At 59.6% G+C, this 23,373-nt stretch overlaps 3 protein-coding genes across 17 annotated transcripts; 1 reads left to right on the top strand and 2 right to left on the bottom strand.

Moving 5' to 3' along the window:
- Positions 1-536: 536 nt before the first annotated feature.
- Positions 537-10,333, bottom strand: GJC2 (gap junction protein gamma 2). Of its 3 annotated transcripts, none has more exons than XM_019633533.1 (2): positions 10,157-10,333; positions 537-2,950 (listed from the first exon to the last, which is right to left on the bottom strand). In XM_019633533.1, exon 2 carries the CDS (start codon positions 2,929-2,931, stop codon positions 1,648-1,650), a length of 1,284 nt encoding a protein of 427 aa, XP_019489078.1. In that variant the 5' UTR covers positions 2,932-2,950; positions 10,157-10,333; the 3' UTR covers positions 537-1,647. The 3 variants fall into 3 exon arrangements, with proteins under 3 accessions (XP_019489078.1, XP_019489080.1, XP_019489079.1); XM_019633535.1 differs by lacking the exon at positions 10,157-10,333 and adding an exon at positions 9,503-9,917; XM_019633534.1 differs by lacking the exon at positions 10,157-10,333 and adding an exon at positions 3,758-7,362.
- Positions 10,334-11,306: 973 nt separating this feature from the next.
- Positions 11,307-20,173, bottom strand: GUK1 (guanylate kinase 1). Of its 9 annotated transcripts, XM_019633545.1 has the most exons (10): positions 19,736-19,830; positions 19,455-19,603; positions 18,605-18,724; positions 13,888-14,001; positions 13,605-13,646; positions 12,892-12,988; positions 12,031-12,169; positions 11,856-11,940; positions 11,647-11,732; positions 11,307-11,536 (listed from the first exon to the last, which is right to left on the bottom strand). In XM_019633545.1, the coding sequence occupies exons 4-10, from the start codon at positions 13,997-13,999 to the stop codon at positions 11,501-11,503; spliced, it is 597 nt and encodes a 198-aa protein (XP_019489090.1). In that variant the 5' UTR covers positions 14,000-14,001; positions 18,605-18,724; positions 19,455-19,603; positions 19,736-19,830; the 3' UTR covers positions 11,307-11,500. The 9 variants fall into 9 exon arrangements, with proteins under 9 accessions (XP_019489090.1, XP_019489088.1, XP_019489087.1 ...); XM_019633543.1 differs by lacking the exon at positions 18,605-18,724; XM_019633542.1 differs by lacking the exon at positions 18,605-18,724 and having other exon boundaries at positions 19,455-19,541; positions 19,736-19,828.
- MRPL55 (mitochondrial ribosomal protein L55) lies at positions 20,073-23,349 on the top strand. 5 transcript variants are annotated; one of them, XM_019633554.1, is made up of 4 exons: positions 20,249-20,349; positions 21,046-21,136; positions 22,633-22,834; positions 23,118-23,349. In XM_019633554.1, the coding sequence occupies exons 2-4, from the start codon at positions 21,087-21,089 to the stop codon at positions 23,265-23,267; spliced, it is 402 nt and encodes a 133-aa protein (XP_019489099.1). In that variant the 5' UTR covers positions 20,249-20,349; positions 21,046-21,086; the 3' UTR covers positions 23,268-23,349. The 5 variants fall into 5 exon arrangements, with proteins under 5 accessions (XP_019489098.1, XP_019489097.1, XP_019489099.1 ...); XM_019633555.1 differs by having other exon boundaries at positions 20,263-20,349; positions 21,049-21,136; XM_019633556.1 differs by lacking the exon at positions 20,249-20,349 and adding an exon at positions 20,371-20,522 and having other exon boundaries at positions 21,049-21,136.
- Positions 23,350-23,373: the final 24 nt, after the last annotated feature.

Raw genomic sequence — 23,373 nt, 5'->3', positions numbered from 1 at the left:
GGGTTCAGCCCTGTCTCAGGGCTTGGCCCTGGGACACCAAAGGGATAGTCTGCAGCTGGGAGAGGCTGTCAGGACCTGCCCTGGGCCTGAGGGAGGCTGGGAAACAGCTGGGGTCACTGAAGTCTAGATGGAGGTGGTTCCTTGCTGGCAGCAACTGATTCTTCCTCTCCTATGCCCACCTCTGCCCCTCACCAAAGCTACCACTGCAGGCTCTGGCTGCTGTCCACACCATGCTGGGGCCACTCTGTCCTCTGACCTTGGCTCTGAGCATGGAGGCATGGCCTGCTCTTTGTTCTCACCATCTGTGTGCTCAGTGGTGCCCTACCCCGCCTGCTGCCTGGCACTGAGCTGCACCCACATGTCTCAGGAGCTGCTCTTCCAGCCAGCCTAGAGCTGAGTTGTGTCCCCAGAGGTCAGTGATGGACTTGCACATGTATGCACACGCCACATGAATACATACAGGTGTATGTACACGTGCACACAGGCCACATGCACATACATATGTGTGCATACACACACGTGCACACACAGTTATAAACAAAAGTTAGTTTATTATTTTATGCCCTTTGTTTGGGAGGCTGTGCCTAAATCAGGAAGGGGGCCTGAGGGCAGGGTGGCCCTGGGCAGGAGCCTGGCGCCTCTTCCCCAAGCACCACCAAGCTGCAGCCTCTGGCCACCACCATGTTGGTCCCAGCAGCAAGGCAGACCAAGGTCTTTGTGGAACTCCAAGTCTGTCCCAGAGGAGGGCTCTGCCAGGCTGCAGCAAAATTTAAGAGGGCGTGGCCATGTCCACCCCAGCTTTCCAGGGCCCCAGCCCAGCTGTATGGGCAGGAAACAGGGGGTATCCACCCCAGCTTTCCAGGGCCTCAGCCCAGCTCTATGGGTAGGAAACGGGACAGGAGACAGGCCCACTCTCGCAGGAGGATGAGCAGCTCACCATCTGGGCCCCAGAGGGTTGAGTGGGGAGGAGGTACAGCCCAGGGCTGCGCTCAGGGGCCTCTGCCCACTCTGCCTGTTTCCTTTACTGCACAAGGAAGTCCCAGGAATGCTCCTGGCTCTGCAGAAACCAACAGTGGGCTGGGGGCTGGAGGATGGGGTGCTGGGGAAGGAGCTCCATTGGCTACTGCAGAAAGTAAGGACAGCACAGTACCCCCCAACACCCAGGCCAGTCACCCATGGGCAGCACATCCGGACTGCTATAGGAGAGCAGGGAAGGGGGGCACTCAATCCTAAGCCCTTGTCCTGAGGCACTAGCCGGGTCCCAGCGAAGCTCTGAGGGACGGGCTGGGCATCCTGGCCAGGGTGCCTCAAGGTGGCCCTGGAGGAGGCATGGGGAGGGGCAATGATCTAGCTACAGTCCCGCTCACACTCCGGGGTTTATGAATCGGAACTGGGGACATTTCGTGGTGGCCAGGCCTGCCCTTCCCCTCTTACCCGGGACAGAGAGGGGGCTCAGCGGGGAACGGGCAGTGATGCTGAGCAGGAGGTGCCCTTCCCCCTCCCGCCCCTCCCAAGGAGGAGAGCGGTGGGCCGAGGATGCGGAGGAGGCGAGGAAGCGGCGGCGGCAGAAGGTGCTCTGCGTCCAGTCCCCAGCTCCCACCCTGTGCCTGGAGTGGACGGAGGACTGGAAGCAGTGTGTGCGGGGCCTCAGATCCACACCGTGGTCTTCCCCTCCCTGCTGCTGGCACTGCCCTTCTCTGAGCCCGCCCTGGGCTTAGTGCCCGCCCGACCCTGGCCCCCGCCCCCGCCTGTGCCCCCTGACGTAGCACTGCCAGACCCGGAAGCTGGCGCACCGGCCCTCGGGGGGCCCCGAGCGGCCCCGGGGAGGCCCGGGCTGGGCGGGCTGTCCCGGTCCCCGAGCGCCTGGCCATCCCGCAGCGCCCGCAGCGCCAGGCTGGCCAGGTCTTGGTCGTGGGCGCGCGCGCGCTCTGCCGCGCGCACCACCAGGCTGTAGTCAGGCGGGCAGGCCAGACCCGCAGGCGCGGCGGGAGGCAGGCAGGGTGGCGGGCTTAGCGCGGGGCTAAGGGCGGCGGGCGCGGGGCGACGGGCGCGCACCGCGTCCTGTGCGCTGCCCAGGCCCAGGTGCGCCATCTCGCAGAGGTTGAGCAGCAGGCAGAGGCAGCTGACCACGTACATGACCAGCAGGAAGACCGTCTTCTCCGTAGGCCTTGACACGAAGCAGTCGACCACGTGCGGGCAAGGCCGGCGGCTGCACGGGAAGAAAGGCGGCACCTCGAAGCCATACAGCAGGTACTGACCCACCAGGAAGGCCACCTCGAAAGCAGCCCGCGCCACTAGCTGGGCCACGTACACACGCATTAGGCCCTCTCGCTGGATGCGCCGCCGCCCGTCGTGTGGCCCATTGGGGCCCGGGGGCACCGCCGTCTTGGTGTCCCTGCCGGCGCCCTTGGCCGCGCCCATGTCCTCAGGCTCGTCCTCCTCTCCCAGGCCCTCAGCTGCCCCTGGCTCCTCATCCTCCTCGCCCAGGCCCAGCATGGGCTCCTCCTCGCCCAGGTTGGTGGGCTCAGGCCAGCTGGGATGGGACTGCGGGGGCATCGGTAGGGGCACACGGGGCCCCGGGCGGCGGCGGGGCACGCGACGGCGCTCATCCTGCGCAGCGCGGGCTAGGCGGTGCACAGCATAGCCGAGGTACATGACAGAGGGCGTGGAGATGACCACGATCTGGAACACCCAGAAGCGCACGTGGGACAGGGGGGCGAAGGCGTCGTAGCAGACGTTGTCACAGCCTGGCTGGCGCGTGTTGCACGTGAATTTGGTCTGCTCGTCGGAGTAGATGGACTCGCCGCCCACAGCCGTGAGCACGATGCGGAAGACCACAAGCACTGTGAGCCACACCTTCCCCACGAACGTGGAGTGGTGGTGGATCTCCTCCAGCAGCCGCGTCAGGAAGCTCCAGCTCATGTTGGTCATAGGGACAGGGGAGCAGGACCTGTGGGCCACAGCAGGGCTCAACCTGAGTTGGAGGGTGGGGTTGGGGGGAGCAGGGCGGGATGCTGGCCACGTGGAGCTCAATCCAAGGCCAGGAGGAACCCTGTGGCAGGGGTTATGGAGCCTGGAGCCTGGGCCCCAGCAGGGAACTCCCTGCCTTCCGCTAAAGGGGCAGCCCCTCCAGGAGCACTGCTCCCACCCCAGATCCTAACACTGCCCATGGGGTGCATATAGGGAGAGGGGCAACTGGGCAGCAGAAGGACAGACAGCACACAGATGGACAACAGGGTACCTTCCTCCAGCTGAGCACCCACCCCTGTCTCCTGAGACCAGACCCCAGGTCCCTGGGCCTGGAGTGGAGCCAGCCCCTCCTGCCCTCTCCTAGCCACTCCAGGAAAGCCTGGCCCCAGGTAAGTCTCACCCCTCCCCAACATCTGGGGACCCCACCCTAAGGTCCTGAGAGCCACAGGGGATCAACTGGGTGAGCCAACTTCTTGGGGCTGCCAGTCCTACTCAGTCTGGCTTTATCCCCCATGCACCCACAGCCCCTACCCCACTCACCCCTTAGCAGCACCCAGGTCGGTGGAGAGGGCCTCATGGAGTCCTGTTCCTAGCCTGGGAGGGGTGGCTCTAGCCTGTCCGGCCCCCACCTCCTCTGCCAGTACAGTCCTCCATCAGCCCCCATGCCCCACACACCCTAAGGCCTCATGGGCGCCCCCAGCAGTTTACCCCTCCCCCCTCCACACCCTGCACAGGTTATCTGGTCCTTCCCTCCCTTCAAAGGACCCCCAGATTCCTTTGTGCTCACCCTCCCCCCAAGTCCAGCTGCACCAGGTGCTGCCACTGGACCCTCTGGGCTGCTCCTTTCTCTGATGGGCACCCTTGTGTCCTCTGCAGTCACAGCTTGGAAGTCCCAGGTTGGAGGGCAGGGTGAGGCCAGGTGTCTGTCTAGGGTGGGACTGTGTCCAGCAAGGCGCACAGTTACCATAAGGCACTCGTGACACTCAGAGACAGCCACAGGCCACTCAGCATATTCCCAGACCAGTGCCCTTCCCAGAACAGCTGACCCCTGGGTGGGCCTGTGCCCAGGAGAAGGGGCTCTGCAGGCAGGGACACATAACTCTCGCCCCCTGTGCCTGCAGGGAGGAGCTGCACCTCCCAGTCACCCCCTTCCCTCCTCCACAGCTAAGGCCAGTACCTGCACCTGGATAATTTGGGGCAGGAGACTCCTGAGTGCCCAACGCTTCTGGCCCCCTCCCTCCTGGAATGGGCCTGGGCAGCAGTGTGGGCAGATGTGAGATGGAGCAGCAGAGACAGGCGGGCTCCCGGGCCCTCTTTATGCAGTTGGGGCCTCTCCCCTGGGCCAGGGAGGGTGGGTAAAGGAAGAGGGGGCAGCGGGGGTTCCTGGGGAAGTGACCCCACTTCCTCACATCTGTGTGCACAGCCCATCTCAGAGCTACACATGTACAGTGCAAACACAGATGCACACCCACATGTTTACTCAGACACATACATGCATACAGGTGTACAGACTCAGACATACATGCACTCACGTGTGTGAACATGTATAAACATTTCCTCATGCATACGCAGTTACCTTCCAAGTGCATACATATATACATACTCAGACAGATGCATACTTAAATGTGTGCAAATATATTCCTGCACATGCAGCTACCTCACATGTGCAAACACTCACACATGCATACAGGTGTACAATGCACTCACAGACACATGCACACTCAGTCACCAGACACATGCACACACTCAGAGACATGTACATAGACATACATGCACACTCGTGTGCACATGCACTCATGCATGCGCAGACACAGGTACAGATGGGCACAGGCCCAGCCCTCTGGGGAGCTTCCTCCCTTGCTCTGTCTCAGGCAGGCATTCACAGCTGCACCCCTCAGGCCTGAGGCTGGCTGTTCCTCCTCAGGGCCAACCTCCACTCGCTTCCAGGACCTATTTTGGCCCTGACCTGACAGTCCCACATCACAGGAGGCTGAGGCCTCAGCCACCGCCACCCGCAGGAACCCAGAAAGGGGGTGGCAGAGCAGCCCCCATCTCTTCCCTCCCTCCCAACACATGGGTGGGGGGAGGAGTCTTGGTTGCAGGCAGACCTGACCTGGGCTTTGGGGTTAGTATTAACTGGTTCTCTGGGGAAAGCTTTGGTATCGTGTTTGCTAATTCCCATGGTGGACATGCTCTCCCCAAGCCCAAGACAAACTCAGGAGACGTGGCAGGGGACTTGCCACACGGGCTCTAACTCTGCATGGGTTGGATCCTGCCTTGGGGGTGAGGGATGGCGCTGTGCCCTGGGGGCTTGTGCAGGTGCAGTCAGGGCCCCAGAGACCAGACATGTGAGGAAGAGGGCAGATGAGAGTGGCCCTGCGGGCAGTCAGCTGAGGGGTCATCCTGGGCAGCAAGAGTGGGGAGAGGGCGAACCTCCTCTTTCCCTCCCCCCAGCGACGTGGGGGAGTTCAGGCAGCCTCTGGGTAGGGGCAAAAGCTCTGGCTCATCAGACCAGGGTGTATGTCCACATGCTGCATACCTGTGTGCAGGGCCTGTGTCACACATGCACAGTCATTCCGTGGTCAGGGGGCTGGCACTGATCAGTTCTGGCCTGGAAGATCCCCACCCTGGTCTCAGTGCCATAGAAGGTGTCCCCAAATCCACACCTTCAGCCAGTACGGCCTCCTGACCAGGCACATGGACATTGGCAGGCGCCGAAAACTCCAGAGGACCAGTCCCAAATATCTCCCCCCAGAGCAGCTTCTAACACAGGCGGGCCTGTCCTGGACAGCTCTCTGCTTCGCACTCCTTTGGGCCCATCAGCAAACCCTGGATGTGACCCTGCAGGGCCTGCACTCACTCTGCAGATACCTTAGGAAGCCCACGGACCTTTTTGAGCTCTGCGGTCTCTCTAGCCTTTGGAGTAAAATGCCAAGCACATCTGCCCCCAGCACCAAGGACCTGCACCCCCATCTTGCTGCTCATGGGCCAAGCCCACCCCTCCAGGGCCTCTGCTGTACCCCTGGCATGCTGACCCTGCACACACTTATGCCCCTCCACCACAAACACACACACCTCTGCTTGCACATGGGGACTGAACCTTGGGGAATGGGAAGGGCCTCAGTCCTCACTGTGTGGGGGCTATAGACAGGCAACAGCAGGGGCTGGCATGTTCCACGTGGTTACAGGTTAGCATTGGAGACATGGATCTGAGCCCTCCTTCAGCTAAAGCTGGGCACGGGTGGTTTCCTAGAGAATGTCACAGACACACACGTGCATGTACAGGGCTCTGTATTTCCTTGCCTGTCAGCTGAAAGGCCTAAATAAAAAACATCCCTTAACACTCCCTTAACACCTCTCTTAGCACATCCCTTAACACACCTCTATCCCACTCCCCAGTAAAGGGAACTGGGCTCAGAGAAACAGAAATGGCTGGTTCCAGGGCAGGAGGTTTTCAGGAAAGAAAACACATCTGGAGCACCAGGTGGTGCCAGACTAAGGAGGTGCTAGTGTGTGTGCACACACACACATGCTGACAGGGACATGCAAAGCAATGCAGGAGCTCACCGAAGAGCTCCCTGTGTCTGAAGCCAGGTCATTTTAGGAAGTAGAGTGAATAAAGTAGTAATAGAGATTGGGTTATAGATTATTACCACAGTATAAAATGAGTCCCCACTGATACAAATGATTGAATAATTAAATGGGGGAGAATTCTAAGTAGTTTTGCAGCCACTGTGCCCTCCAGGAGAGGAGCCCAACTCTCCGTTCCTCAGGGCTGGATGCCCAGAGCGCCCCTTCAAGAACGTTGTAGCAAGGAGGGGAGAGTGGAACCTGTAGATGTCACCTCAGGTCAGGGCCAGGTTCCACCCGCAGTGAAAAGCCAGTTGAGAGCATGGACCTTGCTATGATGTGAGAAGGGACTGTTCCTGCTGCCTTTCCTCCTAAACTTCAACCCAGATGACCATGAGGCAACAGGAGACAAGTTCCAGAAGGGTCTCCTACAACATACCTGACTGACAGCCAAAGGTGTCAGGCAAGGGGATCTGAGACCCAAGAAGACCCGAGGTCTGCATGCTGCGATGTGCCCTGGAGGGGACCCAGGGGAGAAGTGCGGGCCACCTGCTGTGTGTGGTCCTGCTTGGGGGCGGGTGTTGTGTGACAAGGGGCAGCGAAGGTCATGGGAAAACTCAGGAATCTAGGGGAAGTTTTGACAGCATATTATGGGTGCATTGATTGTGACAAGCATGCCACGGGAATGGACATGGGAGGTCACATGGGAACTCTCCCTGGTCTCCACAACTTCTCTGTAAACCACAAGATTTGTAAAATAAAAACCTTAATTAAAATAGTTCCTACCCACCACCCTGAGCCCTGTCTCCTTGTATTTTCCTCCTGCTTGGCGTGTATTGGTCTGTCAGGAGGCTGCAAGCACTGAGTAGGGGCTTTGACTGGTGACCTGTCCTGGGCTGCAGAGGGGTGGGAACAGGCTGCCCACATGGCTGTCAGTGCTGCTGGGGCACTGTGGCCAGCAGTGATTCAGCTGGGCCTGCTTCATGCGGGAGGGTTGCTGGCCCTTCAAGGGATCTGCCCCAGAGGGTTTGCAGGAATCTTTGTTCACAGAGAATCTTGCTCAAGCTATGGGTCAGAACAAGTGTAGGTTGGGGCCACTCAGGGATCCAGGATGAGGCTTGCGGGGAAGGGCCTGGGAGGGGGCAGGCCTGGGAGTGGTCAGCAAGGGTGTGGGGTTAAGGGAGTGAGGGAACTGCAGGGCCAGTATGGGCACAAACAGGGGCTCCCCATTATAGCTGGTCAGAGAGCCTGAAGGGAGGCCCTTGACTGGGAGGAGGGCACTATGGACTCCAGTGGACATCAGGATGGCCCATCCTGGGGAGAGCTGGCCTGCCACTCCTGGTCCAGGCCCACTGTAGTGGCCTATGCAAGGGGGGTAGCTGGACTCTCCCCAATTCATGACCCCCCGCCCCTGCCCCATCTGAGCAAAAATTCTGGGGAGGCCAGCAGGGCTGCCAGCCAGGGCCAGCCCAGCACCATTCTGCAGTGCAGCAGGCTGGGGCCTGTCCAGCAATATCCTTCCCATCTCTGGCCCCACTTCCTCCTAGTGTCCCTCAGGTCCAAGGCGGGACTTCCTCCACTGAGGTGGGGTTGTGGGCAGGGCCCCAGTACTCAGCTTCCCAAAGCCTGTGGGGACCCTGCCCTGGGAACCTTCCGGCATTGGAACTCCAGTCTCAGGCTGCTTCTTCCAGTCCCTGAAGACACAGGGACCCCCACGTGCCTGGCACTGGCAGCCATCGTCCACACTAACAACCACCAGGACTTCAAGGCGGCTCTGTCCTACGAGGCTGAGGCCGCAGCTGGAGCCCAGGGCCTGCCCGCTGAGGAGCTCTGGGGGAACAGTCCTCACTCAGGCTTGGGGCTGCAGGTCCACCTCCCATGACCTTAGCACTCGCCCCAGGTCTCCCCTTGTCAGCTCTGTGGTTGTCCTGTGTGGTTGTCCTCCATGTCCCTCCCTGGGACCCTGGATGCCTCAGTTGTGTTTCACCTGGACTCTGGGCTGCCCAGGACCCAAACCCTAGGCCTGGGGATCCTCTGCCACATCAAGTGCATACCACAGCTGCCCACCTCCCAGCAACCCAAGGAGGGTCACACGCCCCACTGGGTTGAGGCTCAGGGAGCCCGGGCTCTGTCAAAACCCTCAAACTCACAGGGTCCTCAGGGCTGGCATCTCCCATGTCTGGACTCACACATGCATACCCTCACGTGCACTGGCACTCCCTCTGGGAAGCGCCCTCCATATCAGGAGGGCAAGGAGCCCCCACTGCATGCTCAGCAAATGCAGATGGGTGAACAGACTCCTGAGCTCTGGGGTGGGAGGGTAAACCTGGGGCGGAGACCTGTTCCCTCCCAAGGCCACCAAGTGCAGGTCACTGGGCTCCAGGGGTCACTGACAAGGCAGAGAACACACTGAGGACCCAGGGGACTCTCTCTGTTGAGGCTGGGACCCTGGAACAGGGAAGTGAGAGGATGTCCTCCCGAAAGGGTGGAGATATAGTTGGGGAGGGCCTGGGGAGTGAGTCATGGTGGCAGGGCCCAGACAACTCCAGTAGCCAGGCCTATGTTCCCACCAGGCCTCCTCAGGCAGTGGGCCCAGGGCAGGATGCAGAGCCCTCACCCCTGAAGGGTGTCCACACTCTCCACACCTCCTAAACCCCTCACCTCCCAAACTGCCCTGGGTAAAACCACCACTGGTGCCTTTCTCAAAACATAGCATGGCATTACTCCTTTTTCTCTGACACCCCCTCCCCTCTGCCTAGTCCACTTGCTCCCCCCACAGCCCAGTGCAGCCCAGGCATCCCCCCCTCCACCTGCCCTCTCTGGCAGGCGCAGCCCTCCTCAGGGCAGCAGCCCTGGCCATTCACGGATTGGCTGCTGCCTCTTGGCCTTGATTTCCCTTGACGGAACCCCTGTCCACTTCCATTTCCCATCCTTGACCCCACGACCCCGACAATTCACTTACCATGCCTGCAACACATCCTCCTGGAGGATAGGGGTTTGTTCTGCTCTCTACTGACCCTCAGGCTCAGACCTAAGGACTTGGAACCCAGCAGGTGCCCAAGAGGGCTTAAAGGAAACCCCAGGCTATGCTGAGGTTAGCTGAGGCTGGGTCAGGAGCAGTGTGGGGCGGGCAGGTGTACCCACCCCGCTTGTCTGCCCACATATAGGGGTGGGGCTCTCAGATTTCCCCCAGGCCTGAACAGCCCAAGGCCCCAGCCTCTGGACACACTGCAGCTGCCTGACTGATGTGGGCTGGCCAGTCCTGCACAGCCTGAGGGGCCGCAGCTGCTGAGGGAGGTGCTGGGTGCACAGCCCCTCCTTCCCTGTTCACCAGCCAGACTGAGCAGCCCCCACAGCTCCACCCACCCTCACCCACACGGCGGGTCTTCTTGTCGCAGAAAACCCTGCAAATCAGGACCTGTCCGTTAGAGAAGTGGGCCTGAGACAGACCCCCCGGAATGGAGGCACACTCAGCCATGCCCATTGCCTGTCATTTCCTGGGGCCTGCTGTTTCAGGAGAGGCCAGTGCAGACCCGAGACTCTTGCCTAGAGTGGAGGGTGACATGACTCAGCCACAAAAGGTACCCCAAACCTGGTTCCCTAGATAGCAACCTACCTTTTTCAGGCCAGAAAATGCAAGTCCCTCTGAGACCTTCCACCTGCTGGCTAGTTGGACACTGGCTTCCAAGGGTGTGCACTTGGCAGAGTCCAGGGCCTGACCCAGGGCCACCTCTCACCACCAAGCACAATGCAGGGGGAGGGCCTTCAAGGGCCCTATTGTTCCCCCCAGGGCCTGGGGTCTGAATCCCCGATTGTCCCTGGGACTGTACAGGGAGGGGGGCCAAGAGAGGGAAGAGGCCTCACCCAGGAAGTACCATGTGTTGGGACGCAGCCCGGCCCTGCCTCACCTGCTCTTGGACTTGGGGGGCTGCTCAGCACCTTTGCCTACTGTCCCACATCCAGGCCTGGCTCCTTCCAGACCTCCTCTATGCATCTGGGATATTGGATGACACCCAGTCCCCCCGCCACTACTTCCGCCTGGGCTCCCTGCTTCCTCAGGGTCTGTGTCCAATGTGTCTTGGTCCCATCGCAGGAGCGTGGCCTGGATACAGACCACTACACCACAGCTGCTGCGGCCCAGGACGAGCAGCACTGGAGGTGTCTTCTCAGACTCCAGGGAGCCTGGAACCTCAACAGAGGCCTCCAGGTGTCCTTCCTGGGCTAGCCTCTCCCAGACCATCATGTCAGCTGGACTCAGTGGGCTGTGCATAAGGCTGAAAGCATATATGGCACATACAGGACCCCATGACGCAGGGGTCCAGTCCCTTAAGTCTCAGCCCAGCTCCCAGGTTAGCAGCATCTGTCCCTTGGCGACCCCCAGCCTGGATAGCGACCAGGAGGAAGGGTGGCTGGAGCAGGGCCTTGTCTCCCCAGACTCAAGCTACCTTGATGAGGCATGTGCTCCCTGGCAGCCCCACCTACTCCCTGGGGGGGGGGCACACCCACCAAGAAGCAGCCCAACCCTGTGGGACCCCTCCCTCACCAAGGCAGCCCCTGCTGGTCTCTCTGACATGGAGCAGGGGAGTGGGGAGCCCCGGGAGTAGTGAGGCTGGAGCAGCCCCAATGCGGGTGTGTGTGTGTGTGTGTGTGTGTGTGTGTGTGTGTGTAAGTGATGCTCCCAGCCCTCCTGGGACTGGCCGGGACGGGGCTGCCAGGAGCAGGGGTCTGGTGTGAGCAGGGCAGGGCCAGGGTGGCGATCCATGGGCTCAAGGACACTAACCAGCAGCTCTTTATTATGACACAGGACCAGCTCCTACAGGAGAGGGGGACTGAGCAGGGGGTACCCAGAAATGGGCATGGGGGCGGGGTGAATGACACAGGCAGAAACACCTCTTGGGGGCACCCTGGCTGCCAGGGTGGGTGCAGGGTCCTGTCCAAGGAGAACCAGTTGGCAGCCTCCTCAAGAGTGGCCTGTCCCTTGAGCCTTCTTGATTTCCTGCAGGAGAGAGAGGAAGAGGGGCTTGCCCAGGGCCCGGGCCACAAGTCCCCTGTCCCAGGCCTATCCCTGCAGAGACAGAGGCCTAGCCCCCACCCCCCTCAGCTCACCTCGGAGAGTGCCTCCTTCAGAGCCCAGTAGGCCTTGTCCAGGCTGTCGTTGATGATGACCAGGTCAAACAGGCCTGGCTCCTTGCCTGGGGGCGGGGGAGGCTCAATGAGGGGTGGGAGGCTATGAATAACAGTTCCTGCCCTCCCCCCTCTGGTGGGTGAGTCAGTCCGCGATCAGGGAGAGTGGAGGACACTGGTCAGGCACTCACTGCTCTCCATGTCTGCCTGGGCAGCGGCCAGCCGCTTAGCCAGGCTCTCCTCTGTCTCCGTGTTCCTCTGGCGCAGGCGCTGCTCCTGAGAGGATCACTGGAGGGTCAGAGCCTACAGGGCAGCCCCGCCCCTCCTTGCCTCACCCTGCACCAGTCCCAGGCTCCCTGCCCCCACCAGGACATTGAGCGAGGGTGGCTGCACAAAGATGTAGATGGGCTGTAGGTCTGTCTTCTTGATGTTGCGCACTCCCTGGAGGTCCACGTCCAGCACACAGATACGGTTCATGGCCTGCACTGCGCTCACGGCCGCTTTGCTGGGGATGGGGGAGGGGCCGCTCAGCTGGGGCTTGCCTCTAGTATCCCCACTGCCTCCACTGCCGGTCCCCAGGGCTACTGCCTCCCCCACTCCCTGCTCTGGGCCTGGCTGGGGAGGGGGGTATTCAGGGGCCCACCCGACCCCGGCATCTGCTCCCCCTTTCTGAAAGCACTGCCCCAGCAACCCTTGCATTCAAGGCCCTCTGCTGGGCTCTGGGCGGGGCTCAGGGCTCCAGCACCAGCCATCTAAGGGGAACAGCAGCGCCAGCGGCCCACTTTGGAGGCTGACTGCCCTTCCCAGCTGCACTTGGGTTGGAGTTGATGGTTCCATGGGGCTCTGATACAGGCTGCTGCACAGCAAGCCTGGGCCTGCCTGTGTAATGACACGGCTCTGGGTGTAGGTGTGGGGTGGGGGGCAGCTGCTGCTGGGCCTAGGAGGGTGGGAGGGGGGCTGCAGTGCAGCCTGTAGACTTCTTAGACCCAGATCTTCTCCATCATGACTGTACACCAGCCCCTGGGATTGCCCTGTTCCCACAGTGCCCTGACCATGTGGGCCTGGGCAGGCCAGGAGGGGCAGGCCTGGAGAACCCTGACAGCTGCCCTTCTCAACCCCTGAAGGGGCTGGGTCCTCACCCCGACAGCCTAAAGAGAGAAGCCTTGCTGGGGCTGCCCACTCTAGGTCTCTGGAAGGCTGGGAGGGAGGGTGCCGAGCTCCGCCCACCTGGTCCCATACAGGTTTCCTGAGAACTCAGCGTGCTCAATGAAGTCTCCGGCAGCAATGTCCCGCTGCATCACCTCCCTGGTCACAAAGTAGTAATCTGCAAGGAGCAGGAGCCCTTGAGGCTGCCCACAGCCAGGCCACCAGGGCCCGTGGGAGCACACATAGCCAGAGGCAGCTTCGGCTTGGGCCTGTCTGCCCATCCACATCCACAATGAAGGCCAATCCAGCCACTGGGCAGGTAGATGTCTCAGGAGGGACGGACATGCAGATACTACTTCTCACACTGTCCTCATTGAAGGGGGCCTGGAGACCGCCAGCTTCAGTGGGACAGGTTGGGGGGACTTGGATGCTCTGCCTCAGGCAGGCACAAATGCCCTACTGAGGTTACAGAAGATACTTGTGATGTCAGAGAGCCCTATATGGTGTGCATGGCTATGACTTCACTTGCATGGCCATGCGAAATGCAGTGCACAGGCCTAGAGCAGAGCCCCATAGCCGCCTAGTGCTGGGATCAGGCCCCCACCAGCCTCTCACATGGACATCTGGCGCCAGCACTGCTTTGATGCCTATTACCTAGTTGGGCCCGCTCACCCACCCTGGAGGAGGGCCACCATCAGATGGGGAGACTGAGACCTCATGCATCACCGCGACAGGCCTCAGACATGGGGTGGGGGCAGCTCCAGACCTGCACTGGGGCAGCAAGGCCAGCTCACCTTTGCCGTTCTCCTCACCGGGCCGCGGGTCCCTCGTGGTGTCTAGGAACAAGCACCTGTGACCCAGGGATACCCAGAGCCCACACATCCCATCCCCAGGGCCTCCTCGCAGGGCTAAGCATAGCCCGTGTGTGGGGCTGCAGGGGGATCTAGGGGTTCGGCAGTGTGGGCTCGTCCCGTGTGTGTGAAGGGGGGCTCCTGGAAGGGTCAGCATTGTGGGGACATCCCCATGTGTGGGGGCTCAGAGGGATCAGCAAGGCCCCCCAAATCCCTAGGGCCTCACGGGACACGCTGAACCCAAAGATGCCGCTGTGCTCCTGCAGGAGTCTCTTGAGCAGGGTGCTTTTCCCGGCCCCCGACGGTCCGCTCAGGACAACAGGCCTTGGTCCTGACATCCCTGTGGGTGTGACAGGGAGTTATCAGTAGACCCCAGGAACCCAGGGGGTGGAGTGGCTGCAGCCGCACACATACCCCCCCCCCCAACTTGCCCCAGGAATTGGGTGAAGCTGGAGGTGGTACTCAAGCCCTAGCTGCACCTCCCTGAGGGGCAGGCTACCTGGTAACACCAACGCATGGTCTCCCCAGCTGTCTACTCCGATCCCACCTGGGGAGCCTGGTCTTCTATTCCTGGGAGGGGCACATCTGGGTCCCCACCCCTGCGTCTCCTGGCACCATGCCCCAGAGGCTGATGCGGTCAAGGTCAGCGGAGCCCAACACCTGTTTTGGGAACTTCCATCAGGAAGCAAGGGGCTGACACTGAGGAACCACAGCTTCCTGGCTCCCCTCCTCTCTGATACTCTCTGGAAAGCCAGCAGGAAGGCAGCGGTGGTCCCCTCCCAGCCCACAGCACAGAGCTCAGACACCTGCCACAGAGTAGAACAGGAGGAGGGGGCTTTGAGGGGCAAGGGCCCAGGCAGCTCTGTGCCCACCTGATACTCCCAGCCCCCTCCTCAGAACAGGACCCACATCCTGAGTGGGGTGTGGCCACCTCCCTCAGCCTGGGCTGCTCTGGATCAGTTGGGAGGGGTTGGTAATCCCAGCCTGCTCCTGCCTCTTAGCACTAAACCCCTCCCAGGGCAGTCAGCACTGCCCACTCATGTGGAAGAAAAGGCTGCTCCTGGCCCTGGAGAAGCAGCCTGTCCGTCCAGTCACGTAAGTATGATGACAGGAAGGCCAGGAGTGGGTGTGACCTGCCCCAGCGGGAGACTCCTGGAGGGTATGTGGGAGCTGGAGCAGCTCCCTATGCTGGCCCGGCCCTGCAGGGCGGATGGGAGATCCTGGTAAGGCATGGAGGTCCCCAAGGCACAGTCAGTGGCCAGCAGACAGGCAATAAGGTCCAGGAGGCATGGACTACTCGGCTTGAGGGATGCCCAGTCACCCAGCCCAGGGCAGCTCTTCAGCAGGGCCCCCAGCAGGCACTGCTTTCCTAATCTGCAATATAGGCTAACTGGGTAATTAATCCTGCTAAAGCACTGCTATTCTGGGGCCATCACGATACACACATGCTCCCTGGAGAAGAATGTGGGGAAAAGACAGAGAAAGAAGGGACCCAGAGGAACCCATCAACACTCTGAGTGTCATCTCTAAGCATCTGACTCTTAGCTCTTTGACCTCTTGTGAGTTTCCCTTCTCAAGAGTACCTTGTTTCTATCCAGCGATGATCCCACTGGGCTCCCAGCTCCTCTCTGGTGTCCTGGCTTTACCCCCAGACACAGGTGCCACCACACGCCACATAAATGCTTGCACACACGTGCATCTGGCTCTAAGCCCATGGCCACTGCCAGCTAGCAGAGTACAGCCCTAGCCCTGTCCCTGCCCTGAGGCCCGCGGTGCATGGTGGGGGAGGGGGTGGGGGTGAGGGTGGCATGAGTGGCACTTGTAGCAGGAGAAAATGAAGATGTATGTTAATGAGAAAAACGTGCAGGAATCACACTTTTGTTGGTGGGGGTGAGGGTGGGGAATGTCTCATCTCTTCCTCAGTGGCGCCCTTCACAAAGCCCCGTCTTTTTCAGAATGGATGTCCCATGGGCAACCCAGCCCACTCCTCTGGGTCTGTTCTGACTTCCCAGGCATAGAGTGACATTAGCGGGGTGGAGGGAGGAACACAGGACGGCAGAGGAGATGCTGGAAGCCACCAGGTCCCAAGAGGGGCTGAGGAGGCTGGGGTCTGCCCCACACACTGCCCAGCCTCTGGACAGTGCAAAGTCCCTGCCCCTCGGGCCAGGCATCTGTGGTTGTCCAGTGGCCCAGATCTCCTGGCCCTGATGGTGTGTCAGAACATGAGTTCTTCCAAGGCAGGGGCAGCACCAAGTGAACGCATGGCGATGGCCCCAGCGACGGACCAAGAGGCCTGCCTGAGCCTTGATCATGGCAGCAAACCCTCAACCCAGTGGGTGCACTTGGGGCATCCACCTCTAGGGAGGGGAGAACCCAAAGGCCCCCCACCCCCCATCAGGAACATGGGGAGGCGTCCTCCGGGGGCTGGGAGCATGGGGAAGGGAGGGTGGCCCATCCCTCCTGCCTGCACAGAAGACCCTCATGGACACCCTGCTCTGTCCTGTGCCTGCCATGGGCGATGCCCTGCCCTTGCACCCCACACCCCATGGGCAACCCCCAGCTCCCAGCTGTAACCCCGCCAGCAGCACCCACCGCTCCTTTTCCAGCATGCTTCTCCGGCAGTTCCTGCCACACCTCCTGGCTGTGAGCTGTGACACCTGAGGACTACAAACCTACATGGGAAGACTCGTCCTCAGTCAGAACCAACCACCACACACCAAGTCTCACTGCCTGACACCCTCATGGGGCGTGCGGCACAGTTCCCGCTTGTCCAAACATCCTAACACTGGTTTCCATCCTGCACCCTCCACCCTGTGCCATGACTCAGGGGCAGGGGAGCCTGTCCCACTGAGCCACACCACTAGCCCGGGGGGGGAGCCTCAGCTCCTGACCCACCACCTGCCTGCACTGGGCCAGTGGTAAGCAGTGGGTACACCCACACAGGATCGGCTGGTGGCCGCAAAGCTTACCCCTTGCCTGGCTCCGAATCACTGCACCCCAGGCGCTCCTCACAGGGTGTTCTCCTGAACCCCCACCTACATCAAGTCCAAGCTCCAGGCCCCCCAGTGCCCTCTTACCCTCTTCTCATTATCATAGTGGGGTGGAAGACACCTGCCCCACTCTGGTCTTGAGGTAGTGGGGTTCACCCTGGTCAAGGGCATGTGCTGAGTCTTACCCCGTGGGGCCCACGGAGTAGACTCCTGCTCCTAGGTGGGCTCCCAGAGCACAAGCGCTGGCCCACACACACACTGGGGTGGCCAGACCCTGTAGAAGCCCTCGGGGAGCCGCTAGAGATGGGGCTCTGTGCAGTGACCACCGTGAGAGAGTGATCACTAAAGCCACTTTCCATAGCACACCGTGGGATGGCACTCTAGGCCTTGTGGCCCCAGCGATCAAGCACTTGGAACCTGAAGCTGGTTCCAGTGCCTGCAGAACTGGCCGATGGAAACATGCAAGTCTGAGAGGTCATCTCTTGGGGAGACAGAGCCCTCCATCCAGGGGAGTTCTGTGTCCTTTACTGCTTGACTATCCCACAATCCCAAACCCCAGCTATCTGGCAAGAAATGGAAATGCTCAATAAGGATCAGGGATGCAAGCCCGTGAGTTCTAGAACATTCTCCACTGGACCCCTGCTCAAAGAGTGTCCCACGCAGCCAGGCGGATTTTTTCTAGAAGCATGAGGTAGAACCTCCTCTTTCCCGTTTCTACTTGCAACCCGCCCTGTCCCAAGGGCCAGGCACTGTCACCATCCTATCTCCCTCCCTGCTCCTCCACAAGACACACAAGACAAGGTGTGATGTGTGAGAACATAGGGAGAAAAGGTCAAGTCCCACCTCCACACAGGCCATGTGAGGCAGGAGAACTAGCTGGCCTTGCCCACAGCGTATGGAACACGTCCCGGCCAAAGCAGCCTTGACAAACCACTTAGCCTTTGGCTTGAACTAGGACAGCCACAAAATGGCCAGCCATTTCCTTCTCACTTCTCCCCAGAGTAGGGCGTGACTGTTCCTCTCCTGAGAGGAAGTTGGGCCTTCAAAAGTATGGGCAAGAGCCACCCAGTGCAGGACTCAGGCCTGTCTCGGTGCTGCGTGCCACATCTGGTTCTTTCCATAAAAAAGAAGCACCAGGGCCTCCCTCTCCCTTGGTCCCTGCTGACCCTGTATCAGATCCCAATTCTGCCCCACAGGCAGAGGGCAGAGGAATCACAGAGGGAAAGGGTCCCAGGCAAGAAAGCGATGAAGCAGGAGGATCCCAGGACCCCTAGGGGGTCAACTTTGGCCTCACAGAGGTGAAGCCCATACCTGCACTCGCAGCATAAGCAGGGATCAGGGGAGACCGAATCCGGGCACATGCAGGGTCAGCAGGGACAAGGGAAGACCGAGTTCTCCAGGATATGCAGGTCAGCGGGGACCAGGGGAGACCGCGGTCTCCAGGACACGCAGGGTCAGCGGGGACCAGGGGAGATTGAGGTCTCCAGGACATTCAGGGTCAGTGGTGATCCGGAACCAACTACAGAAGTGCCTGCCCCCAAACCAGTAAACCAGTGATCCCAGTTGTTCACCCTCGTTACTAACCTTTCCTTCTTGCTGGGAAGAGTCACACTGCCCCCAACCACATCACAACACCCCTTCATTTCTGCTCCTCTTCTAATCGATTGAACGTGTTTTTTGTGCTATGCTGAATATGGCGCAAAATGTGGAAGTTTACAGTTTAGGTGTAAAAAAAAAGAAGAGTGTGGGTGTGGCTGAAGAGAAAGGTACTGAGAGAGCACCATTAGAACGCCGGCAATCTGCTACTCAAGGAAACTGCTGATATCACCTGTCCCAGCCAAAGGTCAAGGGTCGGGTCCACGTGAACAGAACTGAATTCAACAAATCCCAGGCACACTGCACCTGTCACAGGTGTGTGGTGTTCTTATCAGCAAGGGTAGAATGGGGACTCACCTGGCAGAAAATTTAGCTTGTCAGTGATAAGTCAGGAAACCCCACCCGTCCGAGATCCCTCCCGGTGGTGAAGTAGAAGGTTTTCCTGGATCCCTCACAACAAGTCATGGTCTGGAAGGTCTAAGAGTGACAGAAAATTCCAGAAAAGGCCATATTTGGGATGCGTGCTGCCTAGGGAACTCACACCAGGATGACCAGGAGGGGCAAGTTTTGGTCCCCCCTCCCTTCCTGTCCCTGTGGGCCCCACCTCACACTGGCCAGCTGTCACCTCAGCTTATACCTTCCCTCTCTCCCAGTGAAAGACAACAGTGATAACAGGTAAGGTGACATGCCTCACTGCTCTTCCCCAAACCAGCACCTGGATGAACTAGGCTCACTCCCCTCTATGCTCCTAGAAGAATGTCAGAACAGCAGAGGGGGCAGTATCAGCAACCTAGACTTGAGGTCTCTGGGCTTGAGGGAAGCTGAACATCAAATTACCACGCCAGCAAGTCCAGAGGGCCAACCCCCTGCTTTTGGGCAGAGTATATGAATCTGCACTGCTCGGCCGTGCTGGGCCGTGGGGCAGTCCAGGAACCAGCAGCAGTCCCGAGGGTCCTCGGAGCAGTCAGCTCCACAAGCCCAGGAACCTCTTCTGTTTGCAATCTGTGGTGGGGCCTAAACCTAACACGACAGCTGGAGAGCCAAAACGGTTTCCTTTGAGCTCAGGGACAACACCACACGTTTCTACAGGCTCCACAAATTGTGCGAGGAGTGTGGGGACTCTGCCATACGAGGCCCTTCAGTCGGCCACGTAATGGCCTTCGGAACCCTGATCTCCCAAGGTTTTCGGCTCTGCTGCGTTGCCCACCTTGGGGAGGAGTGTCAAGCTGCTTCCCCTCTCTTCCCCTCCGCATCTTTCAAGGTCCACAATGGCATCCAGCATGAAGTCCTCAGGCTGCAAGGGTTTTACAAGCTGTCTTGAGCTTCCCGTGCCAGTTTCGTCCTACGTTTTCAGAACTGACACAGGGGAGCCAGCTTTAATGTGCCTAAGAAAAATAGCTACCAAATGCAACTTTAACACCTAGACACACAAACACACAGAACACAACTTCAAAACGAAGGGCGACCCTTTAAATGAAGTCAATTCACCTGCTTGAAAAACCGCGCTATTCTGTCCTCCTGTCCCCCGCCTTGCTCGCTGGGACTCTGCGACGAGCCGGCCCTGGGAACCACTGAGGACCGCGGGGGCAGTTCCAGCGGCTACCCCAGGAGGACCCCTGACGCACCCTGAGGCACGCGTGTAGCGCCGCCCCAGGTTCAGGGACAGAGGTGAACGCGGCGGCGCCCAGCAAGGCTTCCGGAACCTGCGCGTGCCCGGACGCTCCGCCCCTCGCGGGAAGGGACACCACTCACCGCCCGAGGGGGCGCGGCCCAGGGCGGCCGCCGCCAGCCCAGCCAGCGGGCGCCGCAGCATGAGGTACCGCCGCCGCCGAACTTATGTCACAGCAACGCGCCAGCCCGCTTCCACCGAAGGGCCTACGTCAGCGCTGCGCCGGCCCACCTACGCCCGCGGACAAGTACATCACAGCATCCTGCCGGCTCCGCCTTTCTGGGCTGTCGTCAGCGCCGTGCGACGCAGCGCTCGAGGATAACGTGCGGCCGCGCAGCAGGAGGGCGGGCTTTGACTCCGCAGCGACCCTGTGCGCAGCCGCGGCCGATCCGCTGGTACTCGAGGCTGCGCCAGAGCTCAGTGAGGGTGGCAGGTTGGTGCCGCGTTGTGCGGGTAGCGAGGAATTCCCCGAGGGAGGGTCCTGGCCTCGCCGGCATCCGCTTGGGAAGCTTGCAGCATTTCTCTCTCCTACCGGTTCACCTCCTAAGGGAAAGGGAGGCCTGCAGATGCCGTGCTCTGACAGATAGGGGACAGTGAGGCAAACCCGTACGTGTCGGCCGGGAGGGCTCGTCTCCTGGGGTCTGAATGCCGAGACCTCAGGCATTTGGTTTTGAAACTCCTGGGGCTTGTCGCGGAAACCTCAGTACATATGCTTCCCTGGGGTTCAGGGCTTAGTATGAGTGGCCCTAAGCCACGGCTCCCTTTTTATAATCCTTACCTCACTGGGTTTTGTGAGAATTACATGACCTTGGAAAACAAGGTGTGAGCCAACCTCCGTATACGTTGCACTCCATCCTCAGAGCAGCTCTCTGACTTGTAACCCACGAGAACGGACCCGGCCCCGGCCCAGACGTACTCGGTCATGATCTTTTGAGAGTAGAACCTGGGCATCTGCTGTTCACAAACCTTCCATAGGACAGGGCTGAGAGCTTGATAGGTTACTGCAAGAGATTGACAGTGGCACGGTGATAACACGCTTGTTTGGGTCTGTGGCTTTCTTCCTGGCTCGGCTTTGAGGAGGATCAATTAGGTAGAAAAGACTGCCTGTTAAAAAGATTTCCTTATCCAGCAGGTCACACGCTGGGCCAGTGACTGACGTTGGGCCTCCACATGCCTCAGGGGCCCTCAGGAGGAATGGCAGCCATAGGCAGCCTGCTTGGGTAAGCACAAACTTCCAAACCCCTTGGGATTGCTGTCATGGGGCCACCTAAAGGAATGCCCACTCAGGAGCCTCAGGCCGTGCTGCCTGAAGGAAGCTTCCTGAGCCAGTGTGTTTATTTGGACAATACGCACAAGTTCACATGTATGGATGCCTTGATAGGGTGTCAAGGGAAGAATGGAAGCTAATTGTTAGTTCTCAGCACCAAACAGTGTTGGTGGTCATCTTCCTATTCAGAACCTGCAGCCTAGCCCAACTCTGGGTCCCTGTAGAAGGCCATGCCCTTCCTGCTGTTCCCACCGTAACTGCCTCCCATCTCCCGTTGCCCTTGTTCTCTGGCCTCCCCAAAATAGGAAGCATGGTGTGGTCAGTGTTGCCAGAGGAAGGAACGAGGGCAGGTTCCTTTTGTTTCTGTGGAATATGGGAAGAGGGATGCAGCACTTGAAGCCTGAGTCAGTGTGAAGAGGGGAAGGGACTCTGGCAGCAGTGTTCCCTGGAGGGCCCTCATCCTGGGAAAGGTTCAAGTGGGAACCACTGTTATTGTGGGAAGACACCACCATCTCCTTTCTCCTCTCCTGTCTTGCACTTCTGAAGGCAGGGACTGGATTCATTGAGTGCAAAATTTATTGAGTGCTCAGCTCAGGGTCTGGAACTTAAATAAGATGCAGTTATTGCCTGCCAGCCATCAGAGTCTAGCAGAAGAGATGGGCCCTTGGAGTTAGCTGGGAAGTACAAGGGATGGGTCTGAATCCAAATTTGCTTGAAAGCCAGACTGGAGGGGACTTTGGGGATCACAGGGCAAGGCCCCAAGTGGATAAGAGACAGGTGGGGGGCAGGGCCTTGCCCTTTCCTGTCACCTTGGAGTATGCACTCTGCCATATGCAGGTCTCAGTGTCTACTGTGTTCATAAGCTGAGTGGCCTCCAGGGGTCTTGGTGTGCTCAGACTGCCCCAACAGAACATCAAAGATCAGGCAGCTTATTTTCCACGGTTCTGAAGATGTCTCTTCCTGGTTCACAGACAGCCGCCTTCTCCCAGTGTCCTTACAGGGCATAGAGAGCAAGCGAGTTCCTATCCCTTATAAGGGCACCAGTCCCACTGTGGGGGCCTTACCCTTATGACCTCATCTAACCCTAATCACCTTCCAAAGGCCCTACCCCTAATTGGGGGTTAGTGCTTCAACATGTGAATTTGGGGGCACAAACGTTCGGTTCACAGCACCAGGTCTGCCTTCTCTGGAAGGCAGCTTCCTGCTCCATGCTCATGCCCAGGGCCCCACACATCTCGAGACTGCTGTCCTAAGCCCCCTGTGCTTAGCTGTCTGGGAGCCTTGTGGGCTCACCCCCTGCAGCTTCTTTCCAGACATGGGGTAGGAGCTGCTCTGACCACATTCCACATCTTGGGGGTCACTGTGTGCTTCGATATGAGCTTGCTGGCCTGGGCTGCGTGGACGCTCTGGTCCAGCTGACCTGCCGCTGACCAGCATGTATGTCTGCAGCCTGCTGCGGCAATGTGTGGTGACAGGGGCCATCCCTGTGTGCCGCTGCCTACACATGTCTGCCTGGTGGGCTGACAGCAGCAGAGCCTCGCTCACGCGTGTGCACAGACAGGCCTATGCTCGCCTCTACCCCGTGCTTCTGGTCAAGCAAGACGGCTCCACCATCCACATCCGCTACCGGGAGCCCAGACGGATGCTGGCGGTAAGCTTCCCTCCCTGGGGTGCAGGTCCCAGTGGCCTCAGAATCGCTGCGGCTAAAAGGGAGAGAGGAGGGCGGGTGAATTACAGAGCAGGATTGTTGTGGAGAGGGAGGAGGGTGACACACAGCTCACTCCACCACCAAGGTCAGACAGCAGCAGCAGGCTGTGTGCAGAAAAAAAACACATCCCGGGGAAACAAGCAGAAGAAATTTCTTTAAAGAGTAGCTCCGAAGGCAGAGAAGGGGAGGTCCGGAGACCATTCTGAGTACACACCTTCCTCCACAGATGCCGGTAGACTTGGATGCCCTCTCCCCAGACGAGAGGCGGGCACGGCTCCGCAAACGTGAGGCCCAGCTCCGAGAAAAGGAAGAGGAGCCGGAGCTAAGTGACAACTTTGACCTGGAGTGGTACAAGCAGTTTTGGACCAAGAAGTGACCCTGCTCCAAAGCTGTCCTGGCCTGTGGTGCTGCAGAGGGGGAAGGGTATTTGCCTTTAAATGGAATGTCAGGATTTTAAATCCACCTAGTCTTTCCTTCTCATG

The sequence above is a fragment of the Hipposideros armiger genome, unplaced genomic scaffold (assembly GCF_001890085.2).
Source record: "Hipposideros armiger isolate ML-2016 unplaced genomic scaffold, ASM189008v1 scaffold_1342, whole genome shotgun sequence".
Lineage (NCBI taxonomy): Eukaryota > Metazoa > Chordata > Mammalia > Chiroptera > Hipposideridae > Hipposideros > Hipposideros armiger.
The sequence above is the reverse complement of the archived record's forward strand: the minus strand, read 5'-3'. Positions and strand labels throughout refer to the sequence as shown.

Excerpts from the sequence above, each read along its gene's own strand:
- GJC2 (XM_019633533.1), bottom strand. The coding sequence starts at position 2,931 with ATGACCAACATGAGCTGGAGCTTCCTGACGCGGCTGCTGGAGGAGATC.
- GUK1 (XM_019633538.1), bottom strand. The coding sequence starts at position 20,060 with ATGCTGCGGCGCCCGCTGGCTGGGCTGGCGGCGGCCGCCCTGGGCCGC. Across the intron at positions 14,002-19,735 it reads TAGCGCGGTTTTTCAAGCAG|GGATGTCAGGACCAAGGCCT; the intron begins GTGAATTGACTT and ends TCACACCCACAG. Across the intron at positions 11,941-12,030 it reads CACCCTCGCTCAATGTCCTG|GAGCAGCGCCTGCGCCAGAG; the intron begins GTGGGGGCAGGG and ends TGATCCTCTCAG.
- MRPL55 (XM_019633552.1), top strand. The coding sequence starts at position 20,084 with ATGTCACAGCAACGCGCCAGCCCGCTTCCACCGAAGGGCCTACGTCAG. Across the intron at positions 20,350-21,045 it reads GAGCTCAGTGAGGGTGGCAG|CAGGTCACACGCTGGGCCAG; the intron begins GTTGGTGCCGCG and ends TTCCTTATCCAG. Across the intron at positions 21,137-22,632 it reads GCCATAGGCAGCCTGCTTGG|CCTGCTGCGGCAATGTGTGG; the intron begins GTAAGCACAAAC and ends GTATGTCTGCAG.